At 32.4% G+C, this 19,910-nt stretch overlaps 1 protein-coding gene across 4 annotated transcripts; it reads left to right on the top strand.

Moving 5' to 3' along the window:
- Window positions 1-13,823: 13,823 nt before the first annotated feature.
- On the top strand, window positions 13,824-19,857 carry LOC142642957 (tubby-like F-box protein 8). 4 transcript variants are annotated; one of them, XM_075817424.1, is made up of 6 exons: window positions 13,824-14,141; window positions 14,350-14,413; window positions 15,192-15,627; window positions 15,829-15,916; window positions 17,161-17,293; window positions 18,849-19,857. In XM_075817424.1, exons 3-6 carry the CDS (start codon window positions 15,280-15,282, stop codon window positions 19,555-19,557), a joined length of 1,278 nt encoding a protein of 425 aa, XP_075673539.1. In that variant the 5' UTR covers window positions 13,824-14,141; window positions 14,350-14,413; window positions 15,192-15,279; the 3' UTR covers window positions 19,558-19,857. The 4 variants fall into 4 exon arrangements, with proteins under 4 accessions (XP_075673539.1, XP_075673541.1, XP_075673540.1 ...); XM_075817425.1 differs by having other exon boundaries at window positions 13,907-13,925; XM_075817426.1 differs by lacking the exon at window positions 15,192-15,627 and having other exon boundaries at window positions 13,857-14,141.
- The last annotated feature ends 53 nt before the right edge of the window (window positions 19,858-19,910 follow it).

Below are 19,910 nucleotides of genomic sequence, written 5' to 3'. Positions count from 1 at the left end.
GCTGGAAGATAATAGGGATTATAGGGTTTTCCAAAAGGGCAAGGATTAGTAGGATTAGACGTTGAAACAAAGGAGAAAAATAAGAATTTGGGCTGCTGTTCCAGTGCAGTGAACAGTAAAATTAAAGAAGATATAACTTTCTAGCCATCCCACCTAGACTTCCTAAGCATCACACCTCTAAGTTGCATTACACAAACCAATAACAAGCTTTATAGCTTTGAAAAATATGAAAACTTTAATCTTCATTATTCAAGAGAAAGCATTATAGCCCTTTAAATAGAAGCCTAATACATATTCCAAATTGAAATAGGATTTCTAAAAACCGTAATAAGACTTGGAATTGGACTCTTAGGCTTTTACTACTAAAAGTCCGTTTGGATACAGCTGAAAATCGAAAGTTGAAAACACTGTATCAAAATAATTTTTAAATGTGTGAATAGTACCATGAGACCCATTTTTAATGAAAAAGTTTTTGAAAAATAATGTTTGCGAGTCCCGTGAACAGTGCACACGTGCACTGTTCATGGGAAAAGTCAATATTCACAGCTTAAAAAAAAAAAGAAAAAGAAATATGCAGACATTGGAAACGCGTTATCCAAACTCTGCTTAAATCTAACTAAATAACCAAACTTAAATAAAACTAAAATGAGACCCAATGGACTATTAGCACAACCCATATTAAAAAATTATGCTCCTAAAAATTAAAAATAAATAAAGTAAAATAAGGTTGAGTTTGGATAGGGATTATTGCTTCTGCGTTTCACGTTTCAACTTCTTTTTTTTTTTTTTTGGCTGCGTTTCAGACTGAGGGGACAAATGCTACCGTTCATGCTACTGTTCATGAACAGTAGCCGCATTTTGTTGACTTTTAGCTCTTTTCAACACATCTGTGGGTTCCATGTACTGTTCATAGGACCCACAAACTTCACTTTTCAGAATTTTTTTTATTAAAAATGGGTCTCACGGTACTATTCACACATTTAAAAATTATTTTGCTACAGTGTTTTCAATTTTTAGTTTTCAACAATAAACTCTAATCAAACGGACCCTAAATCTGTCTCATTACTTCAAATAGGATTATTAGGGAAGGGTTTGGGTTAGGGACAATCCTGATTAGGGAAGGGTTTGGTTAGAGGTAATCCTGCATACAATTGTGCAGTAATAAAACCTAGTTCCATGTTTTACTTATGCTACTTGCTATATGCTCTCAGCCCCTTTCCCCTTAATTCCTTTCATATGATTGGCTCTTGAGACATTTTTATCTCCTAGTGATGGCTCTTGAGACCTGGCAAACAGGTTGGGTCAATCATGTCAACGTAAAAACCATCCTAAACAATTGTAAGTGGGTTAGGTCGATCTGGTTATGGGTCATATCCATATATTTTCACATCTAGAAAAATAAAAATGAATGAATGAAAAAAAAAATACTAAATGTCAAAAATAACAAAATATATGTTGATACCGTGTTTTTTTTTGCCTCGATTAGCGTGTCAAGATTATCAATTTAAGCCCTAAAATTAGGGGTGACAATTCGTGTTCGCGTGTCGGGTTCATGTCGTGTCAAGTCATGAGTATTCGACTACATAGGTCAACACTAACCCGACATGTTTATTAAACGGGTCAAGATTCCTCAACCCTAACACGACCCATTTATTAAACGGGTCAGTCGTGTCGATCTGTTTATCAGATTTTATCAAAATGAAAAATAAAAATTAATGAAAAAACAAACAAATAAATATTTTTAATATAAAATTCAGAACTAACGAGTAACTGCATCACAAATAATCAATCAAAATTAAAGCATATCTCAATATCACAAATAATCAATCACAATATGTCAAAGAATATAAATCACAACAACTAATAAGTTCATATACCTAGAGTTTGAAGGGTATATTGGTAAAATATCATTTAATTAAACGGGTCAGACGTGTCAAACGGGTTCTATGTGTTCAACACTAACCCAACCCATTTATTAAACAGGTTAGCCGTGTCAACCCAAATATGACACGAACCCGTTAAGCCTCAACCCATAACCTGCTAATTTCGTGTCGTGTCGGGTTGGGTTCGCGGGTCGTGTCAAATTTTGCCACCCCTACCTAAAATGATGAAAATCATGCTTTAAAAAAAGGAATTACAACAGGGCATCTTTTAAACCATCAATCAATGTCATTCTCAAAACCCTTTTTCAAAACCCTCTTCTACAAAGTATAAGGTTTGAATTTCTCTTCTTCTTCTTCTTCTTCTTTTTTTTTTTTTTTTTTTTTTTTTTTTTTTTTTTTTTTTTTTTAAAGATGAACAAAAACCATAGATTTTCACTTCCAAAACACTTTTTTAATAAAATCATGGAAACCATTTTCTCAAATAGTTTTGATTTTAATCTTTAATATGGTTTTCTAATGTGTATAAAAATCCATTTTTCTTAACATTGCTCTATCTTCATGTTCTCCCCTCAAAACTACTTTTCATAAAAATTTAAGAGATAACACTTTTTAAGCATATCTCCCAAAGGTTTGGCATTTCTCTTTAAAATAAAGTCTTTTCCAAAAAGTCATATGAAGTTTCTTTCTAAAAAAGAATACTCTTCTTTTCAAGTGTAAATAAATGGCATTTTTCTATCTTTTGTTTTCAATCAATTTCCTTTTAATAGAATAATTTTTAATGAGGTTTGTTACATATCCATGATTCACCTCAATTGAATTGATGGATTACATTCAAGCTAACACATGCCCTCACCCTACACTAACCATTTTAGTTTGTTGTGTTTATGCAAGAAAATGAAACTTGGAGAATAAATTTGAGCATAAATATTTGCTTTTAAACACATAAGGTGACACCTTCCTCACCCATAAGGCCGTAACTGAACTTTCGAGCCAAAGAATTTTCGGTTCAAGACTATGATTTACCTTTATTAATTTAAGAGCCCTTGAATTGGTTTTTAGTTAGTTAGGTAACTAAAACAAATTAGATAAATATGTGACCAATCACACTTAAAACAAAACTAATGGTTAGTGGTGACTCCTTAAAATAAAATAAGAAAAGAGATTCACACACATTTCACCCTAGTAACACATACACACGCTTAACAGGTCGCTAAGCATCCAATGTGGAAAAATTCAAGGGAAACCCAATTCTTGGCGGTCCACTCGAGAGCGTTCACAATACTCAAAAATAAAAGTTATATAATATATATATTCTTAAGTTTATACAATTCAAAGTTCACTAATGATATTATTACTATAAAAGAACAAAAATAAAATAAATGTTATGGACCATATCAAGTTATCAACTTTTTCAAGTGCATATGTTCTTGTTGCATGTAAAATAATAATAATAAAGCTGTATTCTTATCCTTAAAAGAAAAGTTATATTACTTAAAAAGATAATTAAAAAAAAAAAAAAAAACTTTAAGAGAATTATTATTTGCTATATAAAATTTCCCAGACTTTTTACACTTAGCCCTACATATCCCATAAAATAATAATAATCAAAATTTGGGTCATGAGTCATTTGAACTTGAGAAAAAAGAAAAACGAGTTGGGTAATCAATCAACCTGTATTTACTATTGGTTAAAAATTTTGGGTTAGAATTGCGTATTTTTCTTTGAATAGCCGGGTTATGTCCAATTTTGACGAGTCTGACTCTTGTGAACCTTGGATTTTATCTAAAACCAACTTAGAAAAATGCATTGATTAATGATGAGACCATGGTAGGTGAATGGGCATAGCCATAATTTCCCCCACCTGATCTGACCGGTGACCACCAACAAGGGTCGTTGGGGTGGCACAAGTCAACACCTCAGCCTTAGTCTGGGTCTCAGTCCCCAAACCCAAACAACAAAAAGAGACGGTTAAAGAAAGAGGACCCCACCACCACCCAAAAAGTCGTCAATAAATTAATTTGGACCTTATGATTTGGATAACAAATCACGTTGGTTGTTGATTAAATAATAAGCGTTAAGAAAGCGTGGAAAGTATCACTCCTTCACTCCTCAGCCTCACTCTATCTACGTGTCTTTTTCTAATTTATAGAAAGTCAAGTTGTATATATGTGTCAAATTGTCAATAAGGTAAATAGTAAAATTGTTGGTGGGTTCCTGTTAGCTCAATTGGTAAAGTCTCTGATGGTTGTATAAGAGATATGAGGTTCAATCCCCGCCTACACCAAAAACTGATTGGTGTCTTAGTCTGATGATAAAGAGCTATCATCGGGAGCGGACGCCATACGTTGAAACTTTCTAAAAAAAATTGTGTTTAAAAAAAAATAATGCTACAACGACAAACTATTTAATAATAAAGAATTCTAATTAGTTTAACTGGTAAAAAATTTCTGATGATTGTATAAGAGATCTAGGATTCAATTTCCGCTTACACCAAAAACTGATAGGTTGAAACTCCTTTTATAAGTTCATGTTGTGGCAAATTTTTAGTGATTTTTTTTTCCACTATTGATATCACATATTCATTTACCAATAATTACTAAACACATCAAGAGTGGACATCATAGGTTGAAACTCCCTAAAAAAACCATTTGACAATATTTTTATAAATTCATGTTGTAGCAAATTTTAATGATTTTTTTCCACTATTGATATCACATTTTCACTAACTAATAATCACTGAACACATCAACAGTTTATTAAAAATTTTGTAAAAAAATTTATAGCTCTTTAACATTTTTTAGAAATAAAAAACTGTGAAGTAAAATAATTAATACTATCAGCTGTGAAGTCCCACTTTATTAAATGGTAAATTAGATTTAGGAGATTTGAATATTTATTTTAGTTTTAAGAAAGCGATGTTTATATTTTATATATTAAATTTATAGGATAATATAATCACAAAAAGAGATGTGTATCAGCTAGGTCATCCCTCTTGTCCAAAGAAAAAATGCACAAGGGATGAAGGGATTCAAAGAAGACATTATAAGATTTGGATGACTCAATCCCCATTTGGTAATGTGGGATCTTTGATGCAACCGAGCAATATGTGTGCATAATGAGTACATCATTCCTAACCATAGTTAGGAAACTTAAGATATTCACCCATAAATATGGGGAAATGACGAGAATCATGAGATCTTAGTTTTCAAAACGTGAATTGTATCATGAATCAATTTTTTATTTTTCTGTATTGTATATTATATTGTATTGTGTATCGTAAGATATACAAACATTTAATAAAATTATTAAAAAATTATAAATATACATATATAAAAGAAACATTCATTATAAATCCAGAAAATATTCAACTAATTACCAATTTAATTATTACTTATGTAATAATATTTAATAAATCTAACTAAATAAATCAAATTAACATATGTTTATAACATACACATTCAAATTGATTAAACTCATAAGTCATAAGTGATAACACATGATATATGAACCAAAATAATAATTTCTTTTCATCATCTCACCTAATCAACTCCATCTAAGTCTTTCCCCTAAAAAAAAAAAATCATCTTAGTCAATGTTTTCATTGACATTTTCTTCTTCATCATCATCAATATTTACTATCTCTTTTTGTTTGTTTTTTTTATTCTAATAAATTTTTATTTACATTTTTTCTTGGTATTCTTGCTTCTTACACTTATAACAATAATAAAAAATAAAAATAATTATATTTTCATTTTAATACATTATTCATAGCATAGAAAAGAAATTTACAAATATGAAAGCGACATTTTAGCTTCTTAGACTCATAACAATAATAAAAAAATAAAAAAATAATATTATTTTCATTTATACATTTTCCATAGCATAGAAAAAAAATTGCAAATATGAAAGTGCATTGCCAATTATATAGTCCAAATTGTGTAGGAGAAAGAGAAGAGGGTGGACAAAACTCATGGACATGTTATTTTATTGGACTCAATTAAGTATCCCAATAATTTTGTGTTATAAAAAAAGTCTAACAACTTGTTTAAATCAAATAAAACCGCAAATTTTAAACAAAAAAAACTCATATATACTATTTTCTACATTAAAGTGAAGGTATATATGTGAAAAACCATAACATATATACTAGTTTCTACATTAAAGTACTAACCTGAGCATCAGATAAGGATTGATCGGCGACATCACACTGGTATCACTCCAAGCTATGCATGTATGATTTATCTTTGCAAGTCTTCCAAAACTTGTAACCCACCAATTCTTTAGAGCATCCGCAGTGAAGGTTGGATATGCTATATCTAAGCCCTTTTACAATTGAAGTATAAAAGAAGCTCAAAAAAGCCACTCCAACGAAACTGGTAAAATGAGAGTATTGCAAAAAAATTTGCAATTGAGCTACAGTGTGATTCTAAATGTAGAATCACACTGTAGCTCAATTGTAAAAACTATATTAATATTTTATTTGTAAAATATTATTTCTTCTTCCACTGTATCTCGTCTCTCGTCTCTCTCCATCGCTGAAACAACTCAAACCACGCCAAGCCTCTCTCTTCTCTCTCACCATGTCTACCGATTCACCTACCCATCTCCAAATCCCTTTAATCTCAGGCCTTTCTCTCTCAGTTGGTCTCATTTCTGGGTTTTTTTTTGTGGTTTCTGGCGGTGGAGATCGGCTAGCGATATGGGTTTCTAGCGGTGGAGATCGGTGAGTTATGTGGGTTCCTAGCGGTGGTGGGTTAGGTGGTGCAGCAGCGGCAGCGGCGACATGGGTCGGTGGCGGGTTTGTGGTTTTGATTTTGGGTTTTGGATTTTTATTTTGATTTTGGGTCGGCGGTGGCAAGTGATTTGTTATGGATTTTGATTTTTGATTTTGATTTGGATTGGACATCGGCGAGGAATTTGCTAGAGGTTGCGTACCTGGTGCTTGTTTGATCAGAGATCGGAGGTCTGGTGCTTGTTTGATCGGAGATCGGAGGTCTGGTGCTTGTTTGATTTGGGTGATTTTTTGTTGTGATTTGCATGTTGTGATTTGCTGGGTATCCGATCGGAGGTCTGGTGCTTGTTTGATTTAGGTGATTTTTTGTTGTGATTTGCTGGGTATGGGTTTGCTAGAGGTTGAGACCGGTGCTGGAGGTTGAGGGAGAAAGAGACCGGTGCTGGAGGTTGAGGGAGAAAGAGACCGGTGCTTGAGGGAGAAAGAGAGGAAAAGAGAAATAGTAAAAAAAAAGGATTAAAAAAGAATATTTAAATAAAATGGGAAAAAATAGAGTTTTAGGATGTTGGGGTTTTGTAAAATGGTATGGTATAATTGATAAAGTTGTTTTTTAGATGGTAAAATAGGATAGAATTAGAAAAAATGAATGCTGATGCTCTTATATCATCACTAGGTAAAATTTTAACTGAGTGCGTGTGCGTGCATACGTGCGTGCGTACGAGAGAGAGAGAGATAGATCTAAGTGTTTGTGTTTGATAAGCCATGATTTAAAATTAAATTATCTATCCAATTTAATAGCATATATATATATATATATATATATATATATATATATATATATATATATATATCATAAGAGTGTTTTATTTTATATGATTGATTTCGTGTCATAAGTATATGCACATGTAATATTACTCTTATGAGTATGTGATTCATTTATTTAAGTTATGTATGCATGTGAGTAATGTATTACATACATACATGTATCATGTAATATTATTTTTTAGTTTTATACACCCATTACCTCGATTTAAAATAAAAAAAAATTTATTTACTCATTCCATTTGTTCTGCTTTTGCTTAAGGGAAAAAAACATTAAAAAATATAGACAAGGGCTTCTTAGGTTCTGGGAAGCTTCGAGGACAAGCAAGGTAAGCAGCTAGCACGTGTGGGCGTCGTCAAAGACAGGCCAAAAGCCAAAAAGGGAGGAGTCCGACTTTAGAATATCCGACTTTAGAATATATATATATATATATATATCACACTCTTTTGCTTTATTTGCACTATTAAAAGTTAATTTTAGTTATTATTTTCTCTCCATGAATAAATAAAAATAATATTTTCTAATTAAATGATTTTTTAATGAATCAATATTAGATGAAGAAGCCATAATGGGTCGAAGTTCAACCTTCAATTTTGACCAAGATGAAAACAGATCCTACACTAGAATCTCCACTTTTTACCATAATCTACAGATCACAATTTTCTAATGAACCATCATATTATTGAATCTATAATTTGGTCAAAATGAAGAGTTCTTTTATATTTTTTATTTTCTTTTCAAGGGTGAGTTTGCAGTCATGCTTAATGAATATACTTTATTCTTTTGCTTCTTCATCAAATTACTTAACAAAAAGAAAAGATTAAATTATTCGTGGCTTTAGTGATCATAAAGCTTATCTAATCATTTTTTAATTCTATTGACCTATCGCTCAAACAATATTTGAGCATCAAAATAATAAGATAAGAGGGTAAGGTATCCACTTCATGATCCAATTAGTGCATACATATTTCTATATATATCTTATCAACTGTAATAAAATGAAAACTAGAAGATGCCATGTATGAATTATTCAATTTTGTTGATAATTACGATTAATGCATTAACAAAAAGCAAACAAGCTGTGGAGAAAACCTGATATTTGCATCTCGCGGATAAATGGCTCCAAGGAAATAATATAATTTACATATTTCTAGCATTCTTATTAGTTGGACCTTACTGTAATCAACTCAACTTTTTATATATTACCAAAAAATAAAAGATAAGCAAACTTGTGTGCAGACTTTTTTTTTTTTTTTTTCAACCATGGAAGAATATAACATGAAGAAGCTCATGAGTCATAACCAAGGTTGTCAAAATCGAAATCTTATATAGGATCATTGAAGGTAGGTGGGATTGTAGAAAACCTGATATTTGCATCTTGCCGATAAAATGGCTCTAAGGGAATAATATAATTTACATATTTCTAGCATTCTTATTAGTTGGACCTTACTGTAATCAACTTTTTATATATTACCAAAAAATAAAAGATAAGCAAACTTGTGTGCACACATTTTTTTTTTCAACCACGGAAGAATACAACATGAAGCAGCTCATGAGTCATGACCAAGGTTGTCAAAATCGGGATCCTACGTAGGATCGTTGAAAGTAGGTGGGATCATAAATCGTAGGATATGATAGGATTGTGAATCGTAAAATCCTACATATTTTCAGATTTAAAGCAAAAAATATATTGATAATGACTTTGTATATTAAATAATCATGTAAATTATAAATTCATTTATAAAAAAAACTTAGATTTGCATCATATGAAAAATATTTTATCAAAACACATGGAAAATATTTTCCAAGTTCTAAGTTCCAAGTTCCAAGTTTGAAATTCAAAATAAGTTAGCAAATGGAAACTAGCTAACTACAATATGAAATCCAAAAGCAATATGAATATTAAGGTGAAGTGAACATTTAATTATTCTCATTCTAAGGTTCTTATAACTACCGTCTTAAATTCCTAATCATCATCATCTATGTAGACATTATATATTTGTATACTAGAGTTGCAAAAGACATCAGGATACAAAATCACACTCAACTATTCAAGTTATACCACTCAGCAACAATTAAAGAGCATGCTCAAAAAAATCAATCAATCAATATACAAATACAATCATAACTGATAAAATTATATATAAAAAAATATTTTAGTAATATTAGAAACACAAATTAGCATATTGATCAAACAAATTTAACAACATTATAGCTTAAAAGGCAGCAAAGTCAACATCAAATTCTTTATTTAGAAATGATGAAACATTCCTTCATTTTGATTACAAGTGAACTAGAAACTAAAAAATATTTGCTTAGGTTAACATAATTTTATAAAATAAAAAATAAAAGTCATACCATCACAACATTAAAAAAAAAACCCTTAAAGTTTCATCAAAACAAAAAAATTTATTCCATAAAAAAAAAAACCAAAAATTTATGTTTTTAGTGGATTGGTAGGATCCCATATGAACTTACGATCCTACCATTTTTATAATTCTAGTGCAATCCTACACATTTTGATGTGGTGGGATCGTAAAATCGTGCAATGCTACGATCCAAGTCCACTTTTTTTTTTTTTTTTTTTTTTTTTTTTTTTGTGGGTTCCAATTAGCTCAATTAGAAAAGTTTTTTATGATTAAATTAAAAATTTGGGATTAAATCCCCATTTACACCAAAAACCGATTGGTATCTTAGTTTAATGATAAAGAGCTATCACCAGGAGTAGAAGTTATAAGATAAAACTCTTTTAAAAAAAAAAGTCCACTTCTTTTATATATTATTAATTGTTTAGACACTATTCAAACTTTCGAAGTGTTCCCCTCCGTCTCTATTATTGTAATGACGGAAAACTGTATTGTTTAATAATACTTCCATTTCAATCAATAAAAAAGAAAAAGAAATAAAAGATTGGTAAAAAATATAACTTTTTTTATATCACATTTTAATTTTATACGTCTATCATGCATGCTTGGTTGTGCTTATAAGTTCACAAGTCTCGTTGTTGTCCGTGTTGGGCATGAACACATGTCCAGAGATAAGTTAAAATAATAATGTACATTTAGTGGTGAGATAAAAATGAAAGAAAATAGTTCTTATAGCTAATACAATTATGTGAGTCAAGCAGAAAAAGTTTGATAAAATAGCATGCTTTTAATAATGAACTACTGGTATAGCAATCCACGTCTAGCAGTAAAAGAACAACAATGGAACTCGCATCTAGTGGCAAGTAATAGTGAATTAATTTACATTCAAAAGTTAAAGCAACTTCAAATTCGCAGGTAGAGAAATAATGAGTCTAGCGATAAAAGATGTTCATAGATTCAACAGAAAGATATATCAACAAAAAGATACAAGCCCAGCAGTTAGGATGATCGTAAATTAGTACAAGTTGCATAAAACTTTCGGTTCAGAGGGGGCAAACTTGAGTGCGATTGTAGGGAGAGAATGTGACTAATTGTGCATGAGGATGAGTTGGCCAATCTCCCATGTTGGTCACTAGCTTGGAAGGCTATGAGTCTCCTCAATGAGTGCTTTTTTTTCCCTTGTTTAGAAGGGTTTATAGTGAAGTGAAGTGTGGAGTGAGGTTATAAAAGTGTGGAAATAATTTTCTATGATGTGTTTAAGCTAAGAGCAACAAAATGGGGTGGGTTTTCTATTTAGGGATGATGGCGATGATTTAACTTTCCAACAAATGAATATCAAAAAGCTCAATCTAGTGCTCACTAATACTGCTCTTTCACTCTTTGGAAACTTTAAAGGTAAATTTTGGAGTGATTTAATTTGATAGAACTTCGCTATATGATTCTTTCAATCTCTTGAATGGTTGAAAGTCTGGGTATTTATAGAGGTTTTTAAACTCTAGGGTTTTAGTTAGATGTTTGACTAGCTAGTTGATTAGTTTGATTGTCAAAAATCTCAACAGAATGGAAATTAAGTGAAAGGAGGTTTGCTATCGTAGATTGGTATATGCCAGAGAATTGGTGCACACACCACCAATTCTTGGTGTACGTCGATCTGGCTGTTTTTACCGATTGAGCTAGAAATTAGATTTTGGGCCAAAACTTAGGTTCTTTTTAGGTTACAAATTGAGCTTTTTGGACCATTAATTGGATTTCACACATAATACTGATTATTTTAGTAGTGATTTGATTCTTTGTTATTGGGGCTGGAGTCCTTGGGTATAGGACGGAGTAAATTAGGATGTCTACAACAATAAAATAAATATAGGCTAAGGGACTTGTATACCACAATATCATAAGTCCTCACATTGACATAATGATGCCCATCGCGACCCTATTTTATAACTTTGGCTTTGCGTTGCAATTGCGCAAAGCATCAATGTTTAAAACTTGGAGAGCCAAAAGAATCATAGATGATTTTAGGAGTTGCTTGCACTTGAGAGAGAGAGTATTTTTGCTATTATCATTTTTGTTCGTTAAATGTCAATAATTTCTTTTTCATTATTGACATTTTTTTTTGCTGAACAAATACTTTATTGATAGTCTTAGAGTACAAAAGAAAGGAGGGTTTGGAACCATCTCTCTCTCCACAGCTCAAACAACTAGTAGAGAGACACTAGAGATGGATATTGGCCCTACCCAATTTACAAAAGCAGCCAACATGGCTAAAAAATGGGTTGGAGCATTGCCCTATTTATACATAAAAGAAAAAGAAAACGCATCAAAATACTTAACAAGATCCAAAATATTTGTAACCACCTCTACAATACTCCAATGAGGCTTCATTCTGCATTTCTCAATGGATCTATCACATTCCAAGAATCCCATTTCACAATAATTTTAAAAAATCCTTTATCAATAACTTTCCGGATGGCAAAAAGTGTTGCCTTTGCTTCACCCACCAGAGGACTACTTGATCGAACTTGTTCAACCAAACAAAAATTAATCTCCTTTATCATCTCAGACCACTATAGCTAGAGAAGCTTTATCTTCTCTTACAGTGGCATCAAAATTCAACTTAATAACCCACCCATTTGGGGGAGGCTTCTAGATTGCTTTCCTCATTGTACTATGTAGCTTGTCTTCAAAAAAAAAAAAAAAAAAACCACCAAAGAATCCTAATACTATATAGTATATACTTCTCCTAAATCTCATTTTATAGGTAAAATAATTTCTTTTTCTAACCAACATTTTCAGTTGGGTAAAATACCCGAAAATATAGTAAGTATTTTAAAACATTTTATGTCAAAACAAGAACACAACTTTTTTTTTTTGTTTGTTGAGAAACTAAACAAAAACACAACTTTATCTCTATATATTAAGAGGATTAAAAAAGTTAGATATGTCTTCAAAAAATGTCAAAAATACCCTCAATCTAATTAGATAATTCTTATTCTTAAAAAATAAAAAAATGGGGTTAAAATTGTACAAAAATAAAAAAAATTATTAGAGAAACTTTTTTCCTAAAAATTAGTACTCTCCATTTAAATATATCTCAAGCAAGTTTGATACATTTTTTCCCTAAAAATTAGCATAAACTAAATTCAGTAGTTTATTTCATTTCAGATCCTAAATTTTGACAATAAAAAAAATCCTAAATTTTAGTTTTTTTAAAAAGAGTCCGGTTAATGTGTGCCCTAAGGGCATACATTAAGCTATCAATTTTTGAAAATATGTTCTCGGAAATTGAAAAAGCTGTAAATACTTTTTCAATTTTTGAGAAAATTTTTTTCAAAAATGAAAATTATTGTGTGCCTTTAGGGCATACATTAGCAAAATTTTTTTAAAAATTTATTTCTGTGTAACCTCACTAACAATAAATAAATTCAAATTAAAAAATTACATTAAACTCAAAATGAAAAAGAATCTAATCACATTCGCGAAGTCCGTGTGAGTTAGTTAAAAGAAAAAGAAAAAGAAATAGAAAAAGAAAAAGAAAAGGAAAAGGAAAAGAAAAAGAAAAAGAAAAAGAAGAAGAAAAAGGAAGGAATTTGGGCAGTCTAAAGTGGAAAAGTCTTGAGTATGTATCCAGAATTAGTAGGAGCTAGCGTAGAGGAATAAAACCCAGCACAGTCGAGACTCTATAAAGTTTAAAGTATATTCCACAATCTTACAAGTGAGTGACAACTCATTTTTATGTATCTCTTCTTCCTGAATATCTTACAAGTTACAATTCAACTGTTACGCTGCAACTTCCGTCATTGTATTGTAAGATATGGGAAAAGGTCAAAGCCCTTTTGGTCTAATAAATCTTTTGGTAAGTTTTTAACACGACCTACTCATAAAACAAAACAACACCACCAAAAAAAGAAAAGAAAAAGTTGTAACACACTTGGCACTTTAGGAAAGATAATTAAAATTTCATACCAATACATACATCACTACCTAAACATAAAAATAAACTAAAAAAAAAAATACACTATTAAATTTACTAGTAGCTTTTTCTCTGCTGCTTCCGTGAACTAAATTTAATGTAGACTTGGAGTCCGGATGAGAGAGAGAGAGAGAGAGAGACCTAAAGAGAGGTACAGTGGTCTGAAGAAAAAAGGGTTGTTGTTACAATTCTGACTTTGACAAACTTTTCTCCTTCTGCTTTGGTTGTTGTTGTTGATGTTGTTGTTGTTACCTTCTATTACCTGATAGAACTGTAGAAGTGAAGATAAAAATAAAAAAAAAACACCAAAAAGAGTTTGTGATTTTAGTTTAAGATTTGTGTCTTTGTTGAGGTACATGTCATTGAGGTATAGATCTCTCTTTTTCTTCCACTCACCTTCAAATCTACCTTTTTGTTTTTCTTTGTTTACTTCCATTTCTTCCACTGGGTTTTGTTTTTCAAAAAAATTCCAGAGAAAATCTTGGTTCTTTAACTTCTTCAAGGAGTCTTTTCTTTATGAGAAAATTTCTGGGTATTTTTTTGTTTTTAAATTTACATGTTGTTGTGCTTTGCAGATCTTTGATGGGTTTTGACTAAGTTATTGAGCCCTGCTTTGATCGGTCTTAGCTTCCTTACCAGGTTTGTGTTCTCACACTTTTTTACTTTTGGTATATGTAGATGCACAAGGCAAGTATTTTATTTTGGAATTTGTTGAAGTGAGATGGGGGTACTTTTTATTTTATTTTATTTTTGGAATGGAATTAGTGAATTGTGTTTATCTAGCGGAAACTGGGTTAAATAAAAATAATGAAGAAATTATATAGAAAATAGAAAAGGCTTTGTTATATGATCAGCAGGTATAAATTCTCACTTCGTTATATAGATAAAAATTTTATCTTTCATCTGGGTTTTTTTTTTTTTTGGGTATGGTTTTGTAACATTATTAATTTAAGAAAGTAAAGGAAATTACTTTAGTTTCTTTTTCTAGATTTGGGATTGTCTTGTCCTAATGGTTTTCCATGAACGACTTTCCTGAAACGCAGCCAGCTTTATGTCTCTGTTTAGATTTTCCTTTTCTTTAGAGGGATTGTATGCTTTACTGCAGAAAGTATTTCACTGTATAATTTGTATTATTATATCTTTAGAAAGCAAGTTAAGAGTTTTTGATGAGCTCTTAAGATAGAATGTTACTTGGCTTAGTGAAACTGACTTATAGCTTTTGGGTAAAGCATGAAGTTAAGAACCTATAAAAGTTGTTAACAAATAAGGTTTGGCTATTTGGAATACTTTGTAGTCCATGTGAAGCTGCCTTTTTCTTTTTCTTTTCACTTTTGTTGCCTATTCTATTTTCTTGCTATCTTTTCTTTTGCTGATGAGATTTTTGGCTGGAACTGATGCACTTATTGTTTATGGGCAGCTGTATGTACTTAATAAGTGGAATATAATTTATCAGAAAGTTTCGCGTGAGATATTTGATTTTACTGGTAGTGTGATCCACCTGTAGAATGTCGTTCCGTAGCATAGTTCGTGACATGAGGGATGGTTTTGGGAGCTTATCGAGACGGGGTTTTGAAGTCAGGCTAACTGGTCATCACAGAGGCAAATCTCATGGTTCATTACATGATTTGCAAGAGCAGCCTAGCATAATACAGAACAGTCGATGGGCTAGCCTACCTCCTGAGCTACTATATGATGTAATTAGGAGGCTGGAAGAAAGTGAGAGTGTGTGGCCTGCTCGTAAGCATGTTGTTGCATGTGCAGCTGTTTGCCGTTCTTGGAGGACAATGTGCAAAGATATTGTGAAGAGTCCTGAGTTCTGCGGGAAGCTTACCTTCCCTGTGTCCCTGAAGCAGGTTGGTTCTGTTGTGTCATTTGTCTTATTGCATACTATTATTTGTTTATCAGTAGTTTTCTTTCTTAACTCAAATTGGTAATGGAATTAAAGTTGCGAGGATTTTCCATCTGTTTCATTTATATTGGTAATGCGTCTTCATTAAAACATTTGGACATCCTATAGGGTGCCACTGACTGTTTTTGATTGTTTGAATTTTCAGCCAGGCCCACGTGACGGAGCTATCCAGTGCTTCATAAAAAGAGATAAATCTAATTTAACATACCACCTTTTTCTGTGTCTTAGTCCTGGTAAGCATCCTTTCAAATTGTTAAGTTGCCTTTTAATCTCTTTGACTTTCTTAGTTTGTGGTTCTATTTTATTCATGGATCACTTATGTATCCAGCAACAAAAAGGCATTTAATGTCTTTAAATTACAGTATTTTCATTAATTTGGTATTGTATTTCTTTTTGGAATGCGTGCATGAATCTAAAAGTATTTATACCAATTTTCTGCTTCAAAGAGTTGTAATTATAGTTATTATGATCATAAAAAATGTATTGGTAGTGTATGTGAATGATGCATACTGGGTTTCTTGTGGAAGGTTCACTATTGCACTGGCTGGTGCAATTCAATAATGTTGCTTGTTGTAGTCAAAGAAGAAAAAAAACTAATATGCTTTCTTGAAGGCCAATGCTTTGTAAATTCATGAATTAAAGGGTGCTTGATGTTTAAGAGCAAATAAGTTAGTAACTACAAGTTATGGTGGTTCTTTTGGGATACCTTTCTTATATCTATGTTAATACTCATAGAAGACACATTTTCATTTAGTTTGTGAAAACATTATGCTGACAGTATATGTTTATAATTTATTCCATTTCATGAGCACTCTCAGCCTCCCTATGATTAGAGGGCTTTTTAATTGTAAACAAGCAACTGAAAAGAGCTGGACTTGCCCTACCATTCAGCTACGCTTTATTTGACGTAGTCCAAGCGTTGTCAAATTTATACTTATGTTGGCTATAAAGAGCTTCTTTAGGTCTTCATAGTCCGATTTCCTGGGTTTTGGTGTATTTAGGATGTCGATTCAGCTTGCCTTGGCTATGAAAGAGCTTAATTTTCAAGATATATGGAAATTCTGGAGTTTGATTCAAGTGCAAAATTCCATGTCAATTGCTATTTGGTCAGCAAGGGAGAACTAAATCAGTGAATGGATAAAAATAAGTATAAATGTGCTGTAGCTGTTGAGTGAGGTATAAAAATGGTCCGTAAAATACTTGTGATGGCATTGTGGCCAGCAAGTTTCACGCACCATTTTTGAGAAGAGTGAGTTTGACTTTACCTTTTATCATGCTTCTTTGGTTAGTCTGTAGACCTAAGTCAAGATTAACTAACATTTTTTTTTTCTTTATATTCTTGTTCTATTTATTCTTTATGAAAATCTATTCCATTTTATTTATTTTATGTATTGTCCTGCCTGAATGGTTTAATCCAGTCTGTATATACTGCTTTCCTTGAATAAACTGGACATATGCTTATTCTCTTCTCCTGCAGCTTTGCTGGTTGAAAATGGAAAATTTCTTCTTTCGGCAAAGAGGACTCGAAGAACCACATGCACAGAATATGTTATCTCTATGGATGCCGATAACATTTCTAGATCAAGTAGCACTTATATTGGCAAGCTGAGGTTGGCTCAAAACCTATTTACATTTCTCTTCATAAACATACACAATGTGCACTAAGGGTATGTTTGGATACCGCTTATTTTGTTGAAAATTGAAGACTTAAAACTAAAAACACTGTAGCAAAATAATTTTTGAATGTGTGAATAGTGTCATGGGACCTTTTGTGGGTCTTGTGAACAGTGCATGGCACCTACTAGAAAGTTGAAACACGCTTCTCCAAAAAAAAAAAAGCCAAAAATGCAGACGCGCTGGTTTTCATCGGTATCCAAACATATACTAAGAAACATCCATATGGGTGTTACAAGTCATTAATATGTCGTTTTATAAAATAGAGGATAGATATGGTGAGGATACGTTAATAAGTAGATTTTTTTTTTCTTCTGTTTTTATACTATTTAGTGGTCTAACTCTTTTTTAACTTTATGCCACTCAATAAATTTTAGTAATTTGATTAGTATATTGACGGGTTACATTCACTCCATGCTTAAAACACAAACGAAGTTTTATGTTAACTGGATTCTATTCCTATACTAATAGGTGTATTAAATACTTAATTCTGGACTATCTAAAAAATGTAGGACGTGTTTCATAAATTCAAAATTATGTTCTTGCAAATTTTTGATACATTTGGCTTATTCTATATAGAGTTTGGGCATTGGTGTGATTGCAAGCACCCTTGTCCAGGCAATGTGTCTAGGGTTTGAGTCTAGGAATCAGCTTCTCCATAATTGGGGATGAGGCTGTAGACTGGCAAACCACCTCTTCTAGACCTCACACAAGTGGGGGCCTTGTGCTTTGGGTACAACCTTTTTAATTTATTATGGATAAAGCTCCCTTGGTATCCATACTGGTTACATAGACATACAAACAGCGGAGTCTCACTAACATTGTTCTTTTCCATACTTTTGGGACCAGCGTTTAGCATAATATTCATTCTTGAAGAACCTTCTATTTTACTCTTCAAAGAAGATTTTCTAGTTTAGGATGCTGTTGATGTTCTTCCATTTAGAGGAATGTTAATGGAAAGTAAGTAGTAAAATGCTAAAATACTCTTAGTGGAAAAAAGACTAATTACTTCAGAATGCAAATGTCATCCAGCCTTTTTGGAGAAATGACATGGTTTGCTTAAAAGAGGCATTCAAATTGAATATCTGTAATTCCCTCTTCATGAATCAAAAGAGGATCCACTATAAAGAGCACCAGGGAGTGCCTCTTATACGTGGTAGGAGTCTTTATGACATGCTGGACAGTTGAGCTTACTACCTTGTCATGTTACACAATTAGTGGGATTCAAACCCGCAATTATTATTATATTTTTTCTGGGGACCTTCTCCAATGTGTCTGTTCCTCCTAGTGCCTGTGTGCTTATCCTCATTTGAGGATCCTTACATTATATCTTTAAAATGGTTGCCATTATGTTCTCTTTGTTATTCCAGCTAGGAAAAAAGGGGTTGTATATTTGCTAGAAGTTTTATTGGTTCTTTTCCAGCATTTTTTTTCCCTTTTTCTTTCAAATTTTAATTTACTAAAACACGAGTACTTGGCTTCATGTTCCAGATCAAACTTTCTTGGCACAAAATTTATAATATATGATACGCAGCCTCCATGCACTTCTGCCCACATCCCCCCTCCAGGGCGCTCAAGCCGCAGATTTTATTCCAAAAAAGTTTCCCCAAAAGTTCCAACAGGCAGCTACAACATTGCCCAGGTAACATATGAACTAAATGTGTTAGGCACGCGGGGTCCACGAAGGATGCACTGCATGATGCATTCTATCCCAGCCTCAGCACTTGATGCAGGAGGCAGCGTCCCTGGCCAGCCGGAGCTTCTTACTCGCCCTCTTGAGGACTCATTCCGTAGCATCTCCTTCTCAAAGTCCCTTGATCACTCTGTTGATTTTAGCAGCGCACGATTTTCTGAAATTGGTGGACCCCATGATGATGATGAGGACGGCAAACTTAGACCCTTGGTTCTGAAAAATAAGCCCCCTAGATGGCATGAACAATTACAGTGTTGGTGCTTGAACTTCCGTGGGCGGGTAACAGTAGCATCTGTTAAAAACTTTCAGCTGATTGCTGCTACACAGCCAGCTGCTGGTGCGCCAACACCATCTCAGCCTGCCCCACAAGAGCATGATAAGATAATTCTACAGTTTGGTAAAGTTGGTAAAGATATGTTCACCATGGATTATCGTTATCCTTTATCTGCATTTCAGGCTTTTGCAATTTGCTTGAGCAGCTTTGACACCAAATTGGCTTGTGAATAATAATTTAAAAAAAAAAAAAGGAAGCAAAAAACTGAAGGGTGGTAAGGATAAGAAAGCAGAGAAGTGAAATGACAATCTTTTTTCTCCTATTCTCTTGGTGGTTCTTTGTATCTTTTCCTTTTGCTGTCATTAGGGTAGGAAATTGTTGTTAATGTTATTCTGTTGTTGTAAAAACTCATTTGCAATTATGGTGCTATTCTGGTAACTGGGCTTACAGCATTGTGAACTAAAAATTTTAGTACCTTCTTTTGTTTCATGCTCAATCAATTATGAATTTCAACTGCATTTGATTTTGATTCATCTGGTTACTTTTGGTGCCTACTTGACACTAATTAAATTCTTCCCGAGGAATG

This window comes from Castanea sativa, chromosome 7 (assembly GCF_040712315.1).
Source record: "Castanea sativa cultivar Marrone di Chiusa Pesio chromosome 7, ASM4071231v1".
Lineage (NCBI taxonomy): Eukaryota > Viridiplantae > Streptophyta > Magnoliopsida > Fagales > Fagaceae > Castanea > Castanea sativa.
Note: the sequence above shows the minus strand (reverse complement) of the source record. Positions and strands in the feature narration are given on the sequence as shown.

Bases quoted from the DNA above. Each gene is read 5' to 3' on its own strand.
- LOC142642957 (XM_075817424.1), top strand. From the start codon at position 15,280: ATGTCGTTCCGTAGCATAGTTCGTGACATGAGGGATGGTTTTGGGAGC. The intron at 15,628-15,828 runs GTTGGTTCTGTT...TTGAATTTTCAG, and splicing joins TCCCTGTGTCCCTGAAGCAG to CCAGGCCCACGTGACGGAGC. The intron at 17,294-18,848 runs GTTGGCTCAAAA...TTCATGTTCCAG, and splicing joins ACTTATATTGGCAAGCTGAG to ATCAAACTTTCTTGGCACAA.